Source organism: Nanorana parkeri, unplaced genomic scaffold (genome assembly GCF_000935625.1).
Source record: "Nanorana parkeri isolate BGI_ZX_2015 unplaced genomic scaffold, ASM93562v1 scaffold1791, whole genome shotgun sequence".
NCBI classification, from domain to species: domain Eukaryota; kingdom Metazoa; phylum Chordata; class Amphibia; order Anura; family Dicroglossidae; genus Nanorana; species Nanorana parkeri.
This window is the reverse complement of record NW_017308059.1, coordinates 218587-230469: the sequence shown is the minus strand read 5'-3', so window position 1 is coordinate 230469 and position 11883 is coordinate 218587. Positions and strand designations below refer to the sequence as shown.

At 46.6% G+C, this 11883-nt stretch overlaps 1 protein-coding gene across 1 annotated transcript; it reads left to right on the top strand.

Annotated features, from left to right (window-relative positions):
• On the top strand, positions 1–1624 carry LOC108799709 (olfactory receptor 6N1-like). Its single transcript, XM_018571607.1, has 2 exons — positions 1–45; positions 638–1624. The coding sequence occupies exons 1-2, from the start codon at positions 1–3 to the stop codon at positions 1622–1624; spliced, it is 1032 nt and encodes a 343-aa protein (XP_018427109.1).
• The last annotated feature ends 10259 nt before the right edge of the window (positions 1625–11883 follow it).

The window sequence follows — 11883 nt, the reverse complement described above, 5'->3', positions numbered from 1 at the left end:
ATGAAGGGTCAGGTGGCCCGGGTCAGCAACGACAAAACAGCAGAAGTATAAGCTCTTACATAAACAGGAAGCTGGCAAAAAGACACAGCATCAGCTCCTTGCAGAGCTAGTGCTTAAATACCCCTCCAAATCTGAGACAACACGCTCTGCCTCTGGGTACACCGGAAGTCCTGGTCTGAAATCTTTTACTATTACTAGCCATACTGGCCTTGGCCCTGTGAGATCTATTAGTAGCAGATCTTCTGGAAATCCTGGCTGGGATTCTCAGAGGAGCTTACCAGAACAGGGACAAGCTTACAGGTTTTAGCCAAAGAAGAAACTTCAGTATAGAAATGTTCAATTTGGTTGATGATATGGTGTTCCCAATATGCCTGCCCTCTTGTCATAGACATACAGATGGCACTAAGAGGCCTAGCTGCTTCCTTTAGTGAGTAAATTGGTAATCTTCTAGTGTGGACAGGCAGCCATATAATTATCTCATCAGGGACTCTGGGCATCACAGGCGACAGGGTGCAAAACAAGTTTATGGTAAAGCTGGTAGTTCCTGATGTTCACTAAACCTGATCAAATCAAAAATATGGATTTAAAAGTATGTTCACCCTTATGGCAAAAATGATCAATCTTCAAACTTTTGTAGATCTATGAAGATCCCTTTCCATCCGTGATCTCTTCCAACATAACTTTCACCCGTGTGACGGAGTTCATCATTTTTGGATTCCCTAGCCTCCAGAAATATCCGATTTTGCTTTTTTTTGTATTTCTTAGTATCTACCTCTTCACCGTGTCTGGCAATGGCATTATATTTGCCTTGGTCCTTCTTGACAAGCACCTCCATACCCCAATGTACTTCTTTGTGGGTAATCTCTCCTTCCTAGACATGAGCTACACCTCGGTAACCATCCCGAAGATGTTGGCCAAGTTCCTGTTCAATCTGGACACTATTTCCTTCACCGCCTGCTTTGCACAGATGTATGTTTTCCTGTCATTGGCAGGAACTGAGTGTTTACTCCTGACGGTAATGGCCTATGACCGCTACATAGCAATATGCTCACCGTTGCACTACCCAGGTATCATGACAAGACGATTGTATGTAACACTGTCAGCAGTAGCCTGGTTGGGAGGCTTTTTGATGCCACTCACAGTTCTTCTCCTAGCTTTGAAGTTGCCTTTTTGTGGTCCTAATATCATCCACCATTACTATTGTGATCATCCTCCATTGCTCCAGTTGGCTTGTGCCGACACATCCTTCAACGTAGCTGTGGGGTCTTCCATTGGTGCCTTTATCATTTTGATAAGCTTTACATTAGTTGCCATATCTTATGTTAAGATTATAATAGCGATCCTCAAAATCAGTTCCCATGCTGGTCGTAAGAAAACATTTTCTACCTGCGCCTCCCACTTTGCAGTGGTGAGTATATTTTTCCTGCCCCTCATCTTCATGTACATTCGTCCAACAGCCTCCTACTCATCCGACGTGGACTCTTTGGTGGCCATGTTATACACAGTATTAACCCCCATGATGAATCCCATTATATACAGCCTGAGGAACAAGGACATCAAAGTGGCTTTCCAGAAGAAAATAAGCTGCAGTTGTGCTATCTATAACTGGATAGAATCTATTTAAAGAAGACATTTTTAAGTTGGGTGTACAGTTATTATCATTTTGCTGAATATTTTTTGTCAGTTGTGGGCCACGTTTTGAGACCATCTGATGTGCATAGTGTTGTCTGTATTGGGACAAAATGGATGATTACTGAAACATTGTGTAGCCACCTTAGCCCTAAGCAGGGTAACTCCTTGAATTCAGTTTTACTGGACTGTATCCCGTCTAGATGATTTGATGGTCTGTGCTTATCTGCTTTCTCCTAGGCACTCTGTTGTTGTTTGCATCTGCCTGCTGCTGGGTGTGACCTTGCCACAGAGCAACCAATAATGGGGTGTTATGGATATCTGTGTCTCCCCCTGTTTCCGTGGGTTTCCTCACACAAACTCCAGAGACACTTTGGAAGGATAATTGGCCCCTAGTACGTGAGAGAGGGGCCTTAGATTGTAAGCTCTTTGAGGGTAGGGACTGATGTGAATGGTGGTATCTGCATTGTTGGTGCTATATAAATGGCTGTAATAAAAAATACACCTCATATATTTCAGCTGCATATTTGACTGTTTGCCTGGAGTTCAGCTTTAAGGTACTGCTCAGAGAAATATAAGGGAGGCCACCAACGGACCCCTTCTGAAAATGTTTGTTGCCTGGTCCTTTCTGGCTTCAATACTTCTGAGTAACTAATAAAACAATCACGGCTCGTCCACACCAGGCACAATGATCAGCTCCGATTAATGCAGCTCAAAGTACCTGGTGTGAACGAGCCCTGGCTGTGCTCTATGTGCCCTGTTCATCCCATACAAGTGCATTGGTGTTTATTGCATAAAAAAAGGGTTACAATACTTGTCAGCGCATCGCGTGGTCTTGTGCATAGAGTTAAACAAACTTAACTTTGAATAAAGTAAAAACAATAAATACTACAATGTGTAGTTACAATGTATTGAAGCGTGGGTGCACAACACACACCAGCCAACATGCGTTATATACAGCATTATATACAGCATAACACTTGTCCACTGGTGAGAACTCAAAATTCATCATATCTATACTTTTTTTGGGTCATTGACCTTCAGAAATTGCTGTTGCCAAAGCATTTACTGCCAGACAACTACCATGTTTAGAAAGAGATTGGGTAAACTCAATGTGTTGGTTGAACTTGATGGACTTGTGTCTTTTTTTCAAATTGACTAGCTATGTATGGTAGCTATGAGATCAATATTGATATCCTCCATATTAGTATGTGGGCCCCCATCCAAATGACGGAGTTCAGGTGTTTCCAGTGATGGGTCCTGTTAATACTCCAACATTGTGGTAACCGTTTGGTGAAGACCCTTTTCTGTTCCACCATGACTGTCCTCTGTGTACAAAGCGAGATCCATAAAGACGTGGTTGGGTGAGTCTAGTGTAGTGGAACTTGAGAGAGCCCTGATCTCAACCCTACTGAACACCTTTAGGTAAAAGTGAAATGCTGATCACATGCCAGGTCTTCTCATCCAACATCGATACCTGACCTCAGGAAAGACCACAAAGTCCCACAGCCACCCTCTAAAATTTTGTGAAGCCTTCCCAGAAGAGTGAAGGTCGTTATAGCAGTAAAGCAGGGCAATTCCGTATTGATGCTGGCATCTGTTCTGTGCTCTCTCCAGCCTTGCTCTATTCTCATCTAATTTTTCACTTTTTATTTCTCTGGGATATTTTTCCCCATCTATATTTGTGTAGTTTTTCTTTCTTTCACTGTCAGGCCTTCCTAATCCTCAAAGGGATGAAGACCAATAAAATTACAACCCTTGGACAATCATTAGCTATTCTATGGATAGGCCGCTAACTGGCCGCTTACCTAAACACTGGAAAACCACTTTAATGAGACAATGTCACCTTGCCAATGCAGGGATAAGTGACAGGATCACTGAAAGATCTCCCCCCCCCAACCCCTTATACTTACCTTGCCTGTGCTTCCACACTGCCCTTTCCTCCGTCAGACACTACCCAGGCTCCCAAGTATAGGACACCAAATACCCCCAAACTGTTCCAGATTCCGTGGGACTGGATTTTACCCCAATTCCAGTGTCCCCCTGTGTGCCAAAGCCGTGTTCCACCCCTTTGCTTTAGCTTCATGCAGACTCTGTGCGATGGAGTGATCTCCTGCCAGGCAGTGTCTGTATAGTCTAGCAAGGAAAGGATGGGGAGAACAGCAAGTGCAGGACACAGGCTGCAGTGCAAAGTGAGTGTTTTCCACTGACAACCCACTGACACAAATGTATTTTTTCTTCCTGTCCCCATGCACCGCTGTCAGGGTATTTTATTTTAGGCTCAGATTGTGAAAGAGAGGTTCAGGGAGCATGAGACGTCATTGTCACACATGGATTGGCCTCCACATAGACCAGACCTTAACCCCATTGAGAATCTTTGTGATGTGCTGGAGAAGACTTTACGCCAGGGGTGTCAAACTAAATTTCATCACGGGCCGCATCAGCATTATGGTTTCCATCAAAGGCCCGGTTGTATCTGTATAAGACTATATAAATGTATCTACTTTTAAAAATAATAATAACATAGTAATTGACTCTGCATTTGATTATTACTGGTGTAGCGCTAAGAAGCCGCTGGATGATCGGGTCTTCCATAGCCTGTCTAGGGATTTCTAGTAACCTGCTGCCCCAATAGCACTTACCACCTCTACAAAGCGAAGTCCAGACAGTAGATAAAAGCTGAATTTTTTTTATTGCTGAACTTCAGGGAGAGAGGGTCAGGCACATCCAGGACGAGGTAGACGCCATCAAGAAATAGAACACAGTAACTTCTGCCATCACAGATTAGGACCTTTGAGCCAGACCGGAAAACTGTGCAGAGAACACAAGGCAAAGCAGTACTTCAGAAGTCCTCGTCTATGTTCATCTCCAGAATCAGTGGCTGACCCCTGGACCTCCAGATTTAGGCCCCAGTGTCAGTATAAGGCTGGTCCCCAGGCTTAGGCCCAGCCAATTCAGCCAGTCAGCAGCAGCCTCTCCCCAGGGAGGCGTGGGGGAGGAGAAAGACTGTTGCATCAGCCACACTGAGCATTTATATCCTCTCCCAGCATGCACCACTGGTCTATACCTTCCAGTGATTGGCTAGGAGACACAGATGCTCAGAACAATCCTTATTGGCTGCACTGCTCTGTGTGGCATCAACACACCCAGCAACAGGCAGATGCAGCATCCATAGATTGTTCTGAAGAAATGACATGAGCATAAACTACAGATTTATCTCAGAAAAACTACAGTCTGAGAATAACTACATTTCACAGCACGTCCTGCTTACAGGGCGCTACACTGGTTTTAGTAATAACTTAATAACTAGCTCTGAAAACAGAAGTCTAGGGAAAATAATGGCAAATAATGTAATAGTGAGGACTCCCAGGTGGCTGTGCAGGTTCTATGGTTGGTTGTGCAGACTCTCAGGTGGGCTGTGTGGGTCTCAGGTGGCTATGATGGGGTCCATGGTGGGCTGTGCGGGCTCTCAGGTGGGCTATGCAGGTTCTATGGTGGGATGTGCAGGTTCTATGATGGGCTGTGCGGGTCTCTCAGCTGGGCTGTGTGAACTCTTAGGAGGGCTGTGTGGGGTCCTAGGAGGGCTGTGCGGTCTCAACATGGGGTTCTGGTCGATCTCGGCAGGTGCGGGCGGTGTGGATCCACAGGAAGAAGGACATTTGCTTCTGGCACTGTAAACAGGTGCCTTGATTCACAGGAAGACTACCAGGACCTATCTGGGGACCTTAGCAGCTTTCCTGTGAAGCCTGTTGCCTGTTTACAGTGCTGGCTTCAGTTTAAAAATGTAAAGCATATGAGTACTCATGAAAATGCCCAGTATCGGCACTGATAGCGGTATTGGTGCATCCCTAGTCATTATATCCAAAATGTTCTGCCCTCCTCTCTGCTGATGACTGCTGAGACAAGGTGGGGGTGGAGATGAAGGGGGTACCACAGCTGCAGGAGAAGTGTAAGGGCCGCATGAAATGGCCTGGCGGGCCGGATTTAGCCCGCAGGCCTTGTGTTTGACACATATGCATTACGCAGAGATCCAACTCTCCCATCATCACAAAAGATCTTGGTGAATAATTAACACAACTCTGGACGGAGATAAATGATGTGACATTGCATAAGCTTATCGAAACAATGCCATGGCGAATATATATCATAATCAAAGCTAAAGGCGGTCTAATGTAATATTGTGTGTGACCTTTGTCCGGGCGATGTATATTGCTGGGCGATGTATATTTGTATGATCTGGATTCATTATTGAAAAAAGTTTGAGAGATCATTACTACTTTACCTGTTCAATTCCTTGATTGATCCCTACAGTATAAGGCACAGGGGAGGGTTATTTTTAATACAAATACAATAACAGCATCAACAACACGTCTATAAGAAAAAGGTTCAGATGGCAACAAAGAACGGCCCAAGACTAATAACTCCCGGGGGGATTCTCCCAAGAACTATACCCTCCGTTTGGCTTATAAGAAGGGTTATAAAAAGACAATCCATCACATTGTGTAGTTTGTTCATAAACAGCCGAGGTAAAAGAACACACCTTATGGACAGCAATCCCTAAAGGCGATATTTGAAGAGTGAATGTTACATTCAGTATAATAATTTGAACTTTGAACGCAGACTCATTTATTGACACTGCCCATTCCAGTAATAGTTTACCATTGTGGTTTGATATGGGACTCCGTCTCTGGAAGGTAAGGCTAGAAAGGGCCTAATTTACTCCCTTTGCTTTAAAGTGCTCCTGTTACTTTACAGGTTTTAGACAATAGGATTGATTACCTTAAAGTTGACCTTTTGCTAAATTTATACCATATGCAAAGCAACAATATTACTTTTTTAGAAAAGCTCTGTATCATGGGAAGGCAAACTCCGGCCCTCCAGCTGTGGTGCAACTACACAGGGCTGTAGCAGGGGCGGACTGGGCCGGGGGGCAGGGTGGCAATTGCCCCCCGGGCCTCTCTGATGCCACCGTGAATGGCCCCTTGACCCCCGGCCGCTGCCATCTGCACCCGGCCGCCCGCCCTCCGCATCCGTCGCGGCTCTGCTCCTCAAGGAGGTACTCTCCCGCTACGCTAATAGCGTATCCTCTCAGAAGCTGCACACAGCGCGCGCCAGTTTAAGTAGTAACCAGTGAAAGTCAATTTTGAGCACACGGCTGGGGGATTCTGATTCCTTCTTCTCGAGGCCTCGGGGAACACAAATGAACCAAACACACAGTAGGCTGATTCAAAATTATGTTCCACTTTATTCATAACAGTCAAGCCTTTAAATATTCTACAAAGAGTTTGAATCAGCATTTAAACTTTGTACCCTATGATCACATAGCAGTGTCTTAAATAACAAGAATCGTGGCATCATATGACATCAGTCATTAATAACTCTACTTGTTGGCGTGAGAACAGAGAACTTTGGAATCATTAGTTTATAGCTAGCTTAACATCCTCGGCTAGTTCAAATATGCTTTACCATAAAAGAAGTGCAAAGTACAATATCGATAAGAAACAAGCTATGGAAACTGCAGAATTCTTAGTTTTTCAAGACATTTGAAATTGAATAGAAAAGAGGACCTGTATTATATTATCAAATTACTCTGACAGTCCCGATCTCAGAAGCAAGTTGCTGGAAGACTGCTCAGGTAAGCCTGCACTTCCCTCCCCCCACATGGTGCTCTATAATGTATTGCTGGGATAGTGGGATTTGTAGTCCTCTGTAGCTGACGGTATATTGCGATGTACTGTATATTATACCATCAGCTACAAGAGGACTACAAATCCCAGCAATACATTATACACTGCATGTATAATGTATTGCTGGGATTTGTAGTCCTCTATAGCTGGTGGTATTCTGCATTGTGCTGTATAATGTATTATTGCTGGGATTTGTAGTCCTCTTGTAGCTGATGGTATAATATACAGTACATCGCAATATACCGTCAGCTACAGAGGACTACAAATCCCACTATCCCAGCAATACATTATACACTGCATGTATAATGTATTGCTGGGATTTGTAGTCCCCAATACAGCAAAATGCAGAATACCAGAATAAATCCCAGAATAAATCCCAGAATAGCTGGGATTTATAGTCCGCTATAGCTGATGGTATTCTGCATTGTTGTGTAATGTATTTCTTGGAATTGTAGTTCTCTATAGCCAATGCCATTCTGCAATGCTGTACAATGTATTTCTGAGTTAGTGGCAGAACTACCAGTGCCGCAGCAGTCATTCACGCGCACAGCCCTGATGTGGCATCCCTCCCCTACCAGTGTGCTTTACATTTCCTAAACCGATAAATACATTCACACTACTGTTACAAGGATGGCAAAAGTGGCAGACAGGGGCGTCCGGGGAAGAGGCAGAGCGGGAGGGGGGCCAAGTTGCCGCACCATGGGCCTCTGGGTTGTACTTGCCCCCTGGGCTAAAAGTTGCCAGTCAGCCCCTGGGCTGTAGCAAGGGTGAGGTGCAGGTGCGAGGGGGCACAGCCATGGCTCAGTGCGGCAGGGAGAAGAGGGCCGGCACAGCCTGCAGCTTCTGCTCGGATCCCCGCTGCTTTTCCCTGCCTGTACTCTCTCCTCAGCTGCACAGCCTGCAGCTTCTCCTTGGATCCCCGCTGCTTTTCCCTGCCTGTATTTGCAGAGGCAGTGGAGATACGAGGAGCAATGAAGCACCAAAGCCGGCGGGGAGGGGTGGAGGAGGGAGCTGTCACTTCAGAATGGTCGAGCGGTGAGGAGAGAGAGAGAGCCGCTCGGCCAGGATCTGACAGCCGGCAGCTCTCTCTCTCCTCAACGCTTGGCCATCCTGAAGTGACACCGTTCCACCTCCACCACCACGCAAGCTTTAGCCCTTCATTTCTCCTCGGATCCCCGCTGCCTCTGTCCATACAGGCAGGGAAAAGCAGGGGGGATCCAAAGAGAAGCTGCAGCCTGTGCCGCCCCTCTGAGGGTCACAGATATTTACCGATCCCCTGTGTGCAGCGTAAACATTGGAGTGATCAGGTGATCACTACAGTGGTTGTAAATACGTAGGGACACATAGCACTATGTATCCCCAGTTATGAATGAACAGGAAGTGCTTTAAATCACGTCCTGTTTATTCATGAGTTCCTCAATGGGTAGTAGCAGTCACTACAGAGGCTTCTCTCCATTCAGAAACTGGTTGATAGTAACTATTTTACTATGACCAACTTCTGAATGAATGGGAAGCCTCTGTACTGAGTACTTTCTATTAATTTAGAACAATGCAGAAAAAGAGAGAGATTGAGGACTCTGTATCCTCAATTTCTTTTTCTATTGTAAAAAGACAATGTCAGAGGTCTAATATTTCCCTAAGGCCCCCCCCCCCAAAAAAAAAGTAAGTAAATCAATGATAAAAAAAGTCATACAAAATGTTTAAAGATCCCACAGCACCCCCGAGTGATCGTTCAGACTATGCACTGTAGCTATGTTGCAAGTCACAAGGTGAGAGTATGCAGCAGGCGCTACCAGAGTTTACATGTCATATCACCTATGAGCCGGTGTCTCAGTCCAGGAAGTACATCTGACCCTGGATGATGAACAAAGATGGCAGAGACTGGCCACTATTGCACTGACTCCCACTCTTACACTTACTGCCAAGGCGCCATTGCACACATTCCTGTTTATGGTCAACTGGCACACTTGCATGTCAACATAATCACGTAATTCTCATATAAGCTTTAACAATGTAATTTCAAAAGGCATTTTTCATTATTTGATGTGAAATTCATTAACATAATACTTGGTGATCCTGCCAACGGTGCCTCTGTGTTGTCACCTTGTCATGCGTGCTTCTATCGGAGGCTACAAGTGACTGTTTGAACACACATTGCACAGTAAAGCCCGTGACACACTGCATGCAGAGCAAAGCAAAGCTGTCAGGCACCGAGGCTCGCATGCGCGGGCCATGAGCTGAGCGCGGGCCAAATGAAATGCTGCCTCTTCAGCCAATCGGCTCCCGCATAACAACCGAATGGACTTCATTGTGACATGCGGGTTTATACGCGAGAGCCGATTGGCTGAAGATGACATTTTTCCTCTCGGCACACACAGCTATGGGAGCTCTCGCAAGCTGATGTGCTGGAGTGATAAAGACATGACACACTGCACACGAAAGTCCGCACCCCACCTCTATGGTGGGTTGTGCAGACTCTCAGGATGGCTCTGCGGGGTCTATGCTGGGCTTTGCGGACTCTCAGGTGGGCTATGCGGACTCTCAGGTAGGCTATGCGGGGTCTATGATGGGCTGTGCAGGTTCTATGGTGAGATGTGCGGAATCTCAGGTGGGTTATGAGGGGTCTATGGTGAGCTGTGCAGGTTCTATGGTGGGTTGTGCAGACTCTCAGTGCGGCTATGCAGGGTCTATGCTGGGCTATGCGGACTCTCAGGTGGGCTATGCAGGGTGTATGATGGGCTGTGCAGGTTCTATGGTGAGATGTGCGGAATCTCAGGTGGGTTATGCGGGGTCTATGCTGGGCGGATTCTCAGGTGGGCTGTGCAGGGTGTATGATGGGCTGTGCAGGGTCTATGGTGAGATGTGCGGAATCTCAGGTGGGTTATGCGGGGTCTATGCTGGGCGGATTCTCAGGTGGGCTGTGCAGGGTGTATGATGGGCTGTGCAGGGTCTATGGTGAGATGTGCGGAATCTCAGGTGGGTTATGCGGGGTCTATGCTGGGCGGATTCTCAGGTGGGCTGTGCAGGGTGTATGATGGGCTGTGCAGGGTCTATGGTGAGATGTGCGGAATCTCAGGTGGGTTATGCGGGGTCTATGCTGGGCGGATTCTCAGGTGGGCTGTGCAGGGTGTATGATGGGCTGTGCAGGGTCTATGGTGAGATGTGCGGAATCTCAGGTGGGTTATGCGGGGTCTATGCTGGGCGGATTCTCAGGTGGGCTGTGCAGGGTGTATGATGGGCTGTGCAGGGTCTATGGTGAGATGTGCGGAATCTCAGGTGGGTTATGCGGGGTCTATGCTGGGCGGATTCTCAGGTGGGCTGTGCAGGGTGTATGATGGGCTGTGCAGGGTCTATGGTGAGATGTGCGGAATCTCAGGTGGGTTATGCGGGGTCTATGCTGGGCGGATTCTCAGGTGGGCTGTGCAGGGTGTATGATGGGCTGTGCAGGGTCTATGGTGAGATGTGCGGAATCTCAGGTGGGTTATGCGGGGGTCTATGGTGGGCTAGGCTGATTCTCAGGTGGGCTGTGCAGGGTCTATGGTGGGCTGTGCATTGTCTCTGCTGGGCTGTGCAGGGTCTTAGGAGGGCTGTGCGGTCCCACCAAGGGCCCTGGTCGGTCTTGGCGTGTGCGGGCAGCATGGATCCACAGGAAGGAGGAGATTCGATGCCTTGCTTGGGACCTCGGCAGACTTCCTGTGAAGCCCGGCTCCCATTTACAGCGCTTGCTTTGGTTTAAAAATCTAACGCCTACGAGTACTCCCTAGTCAGTATATCCAAATTGTTCTTCTCTCCTCTCTGCTTCCGACTGCTGAGACAAGGTGGGGGTGGATTCAGCCCACGGGCCTTGTGTTTGACACATGTGATGTAAAGCATATAAACGCTATAATCTGGAAACATTAAAGACATGATACAATGATGATCATGTCTCTTTGGAAATGACTCTTGTTCCTTGAAAGGAGGGTTGTGGTTATGGGGGTTTACTGACTATTGGCTTATATACTGCATGTTTTTTGGTGCGGACTTGGTATTGGGTGTAGGTTATAAGATATTGGGAAATGTTAGTGGGTCAAAGGGCATAGAGGGAGGGGTAAAAACGGTACGGGAAATTCAAGGGCCATGAAGTGGATGAAAGACGGAGAAGAAAAAAAAAAAATGAGATAAAGGGGATGGTTATGAGGGAATGGGTATGAAATTAGTGGTATGTAAGGGGGTGGGGAGGGTCCCATGTCTAGAATTTCTCAGGTCATAATGGGTCAGGCTATATTTGCTGTGGTTCGTTTGATGCAGAATAGGCAAAATATAAGGGCCCTTGGTATGTGGGACAAGCTTACAGCTTTTATCCAAAGAAGAAACTTCAGTATAGAAATGTTCAAGTTGGGGGATGATATCTTGATCCCAACATGCCTGCCCTCTTGTCATAGATATACAGATGGCACTGAGAGAGGCGTTGCTGGACTCTTCTGCACCTAGAATCAGATTCCCCTTTTTCACATTTCTTGTCTGCTTCCTTTAGTAAGGAAATTGGTAATCTTCTAGTGAGGACAGGTAGCCATATAATTATCTCATC

What these genes read in the sequence shown, in the direction of transcription:
- LOC108799709 (XM_018571607.1), top strand. Translation starts at nt 1, where the DNA reads ATGAAGGGTCAGGTGGCCCGGGTCAGCAACGACAAAACAGCAGAA. An exon ending in GCAACGACAAAACAGCAGAA is followed by an intron (nt 46 to 637) that starts GTATAAGCTCTT and finishes AAACTTTTGTAG; the next exon opens with ATCTATGAAGATCCCTTTCC.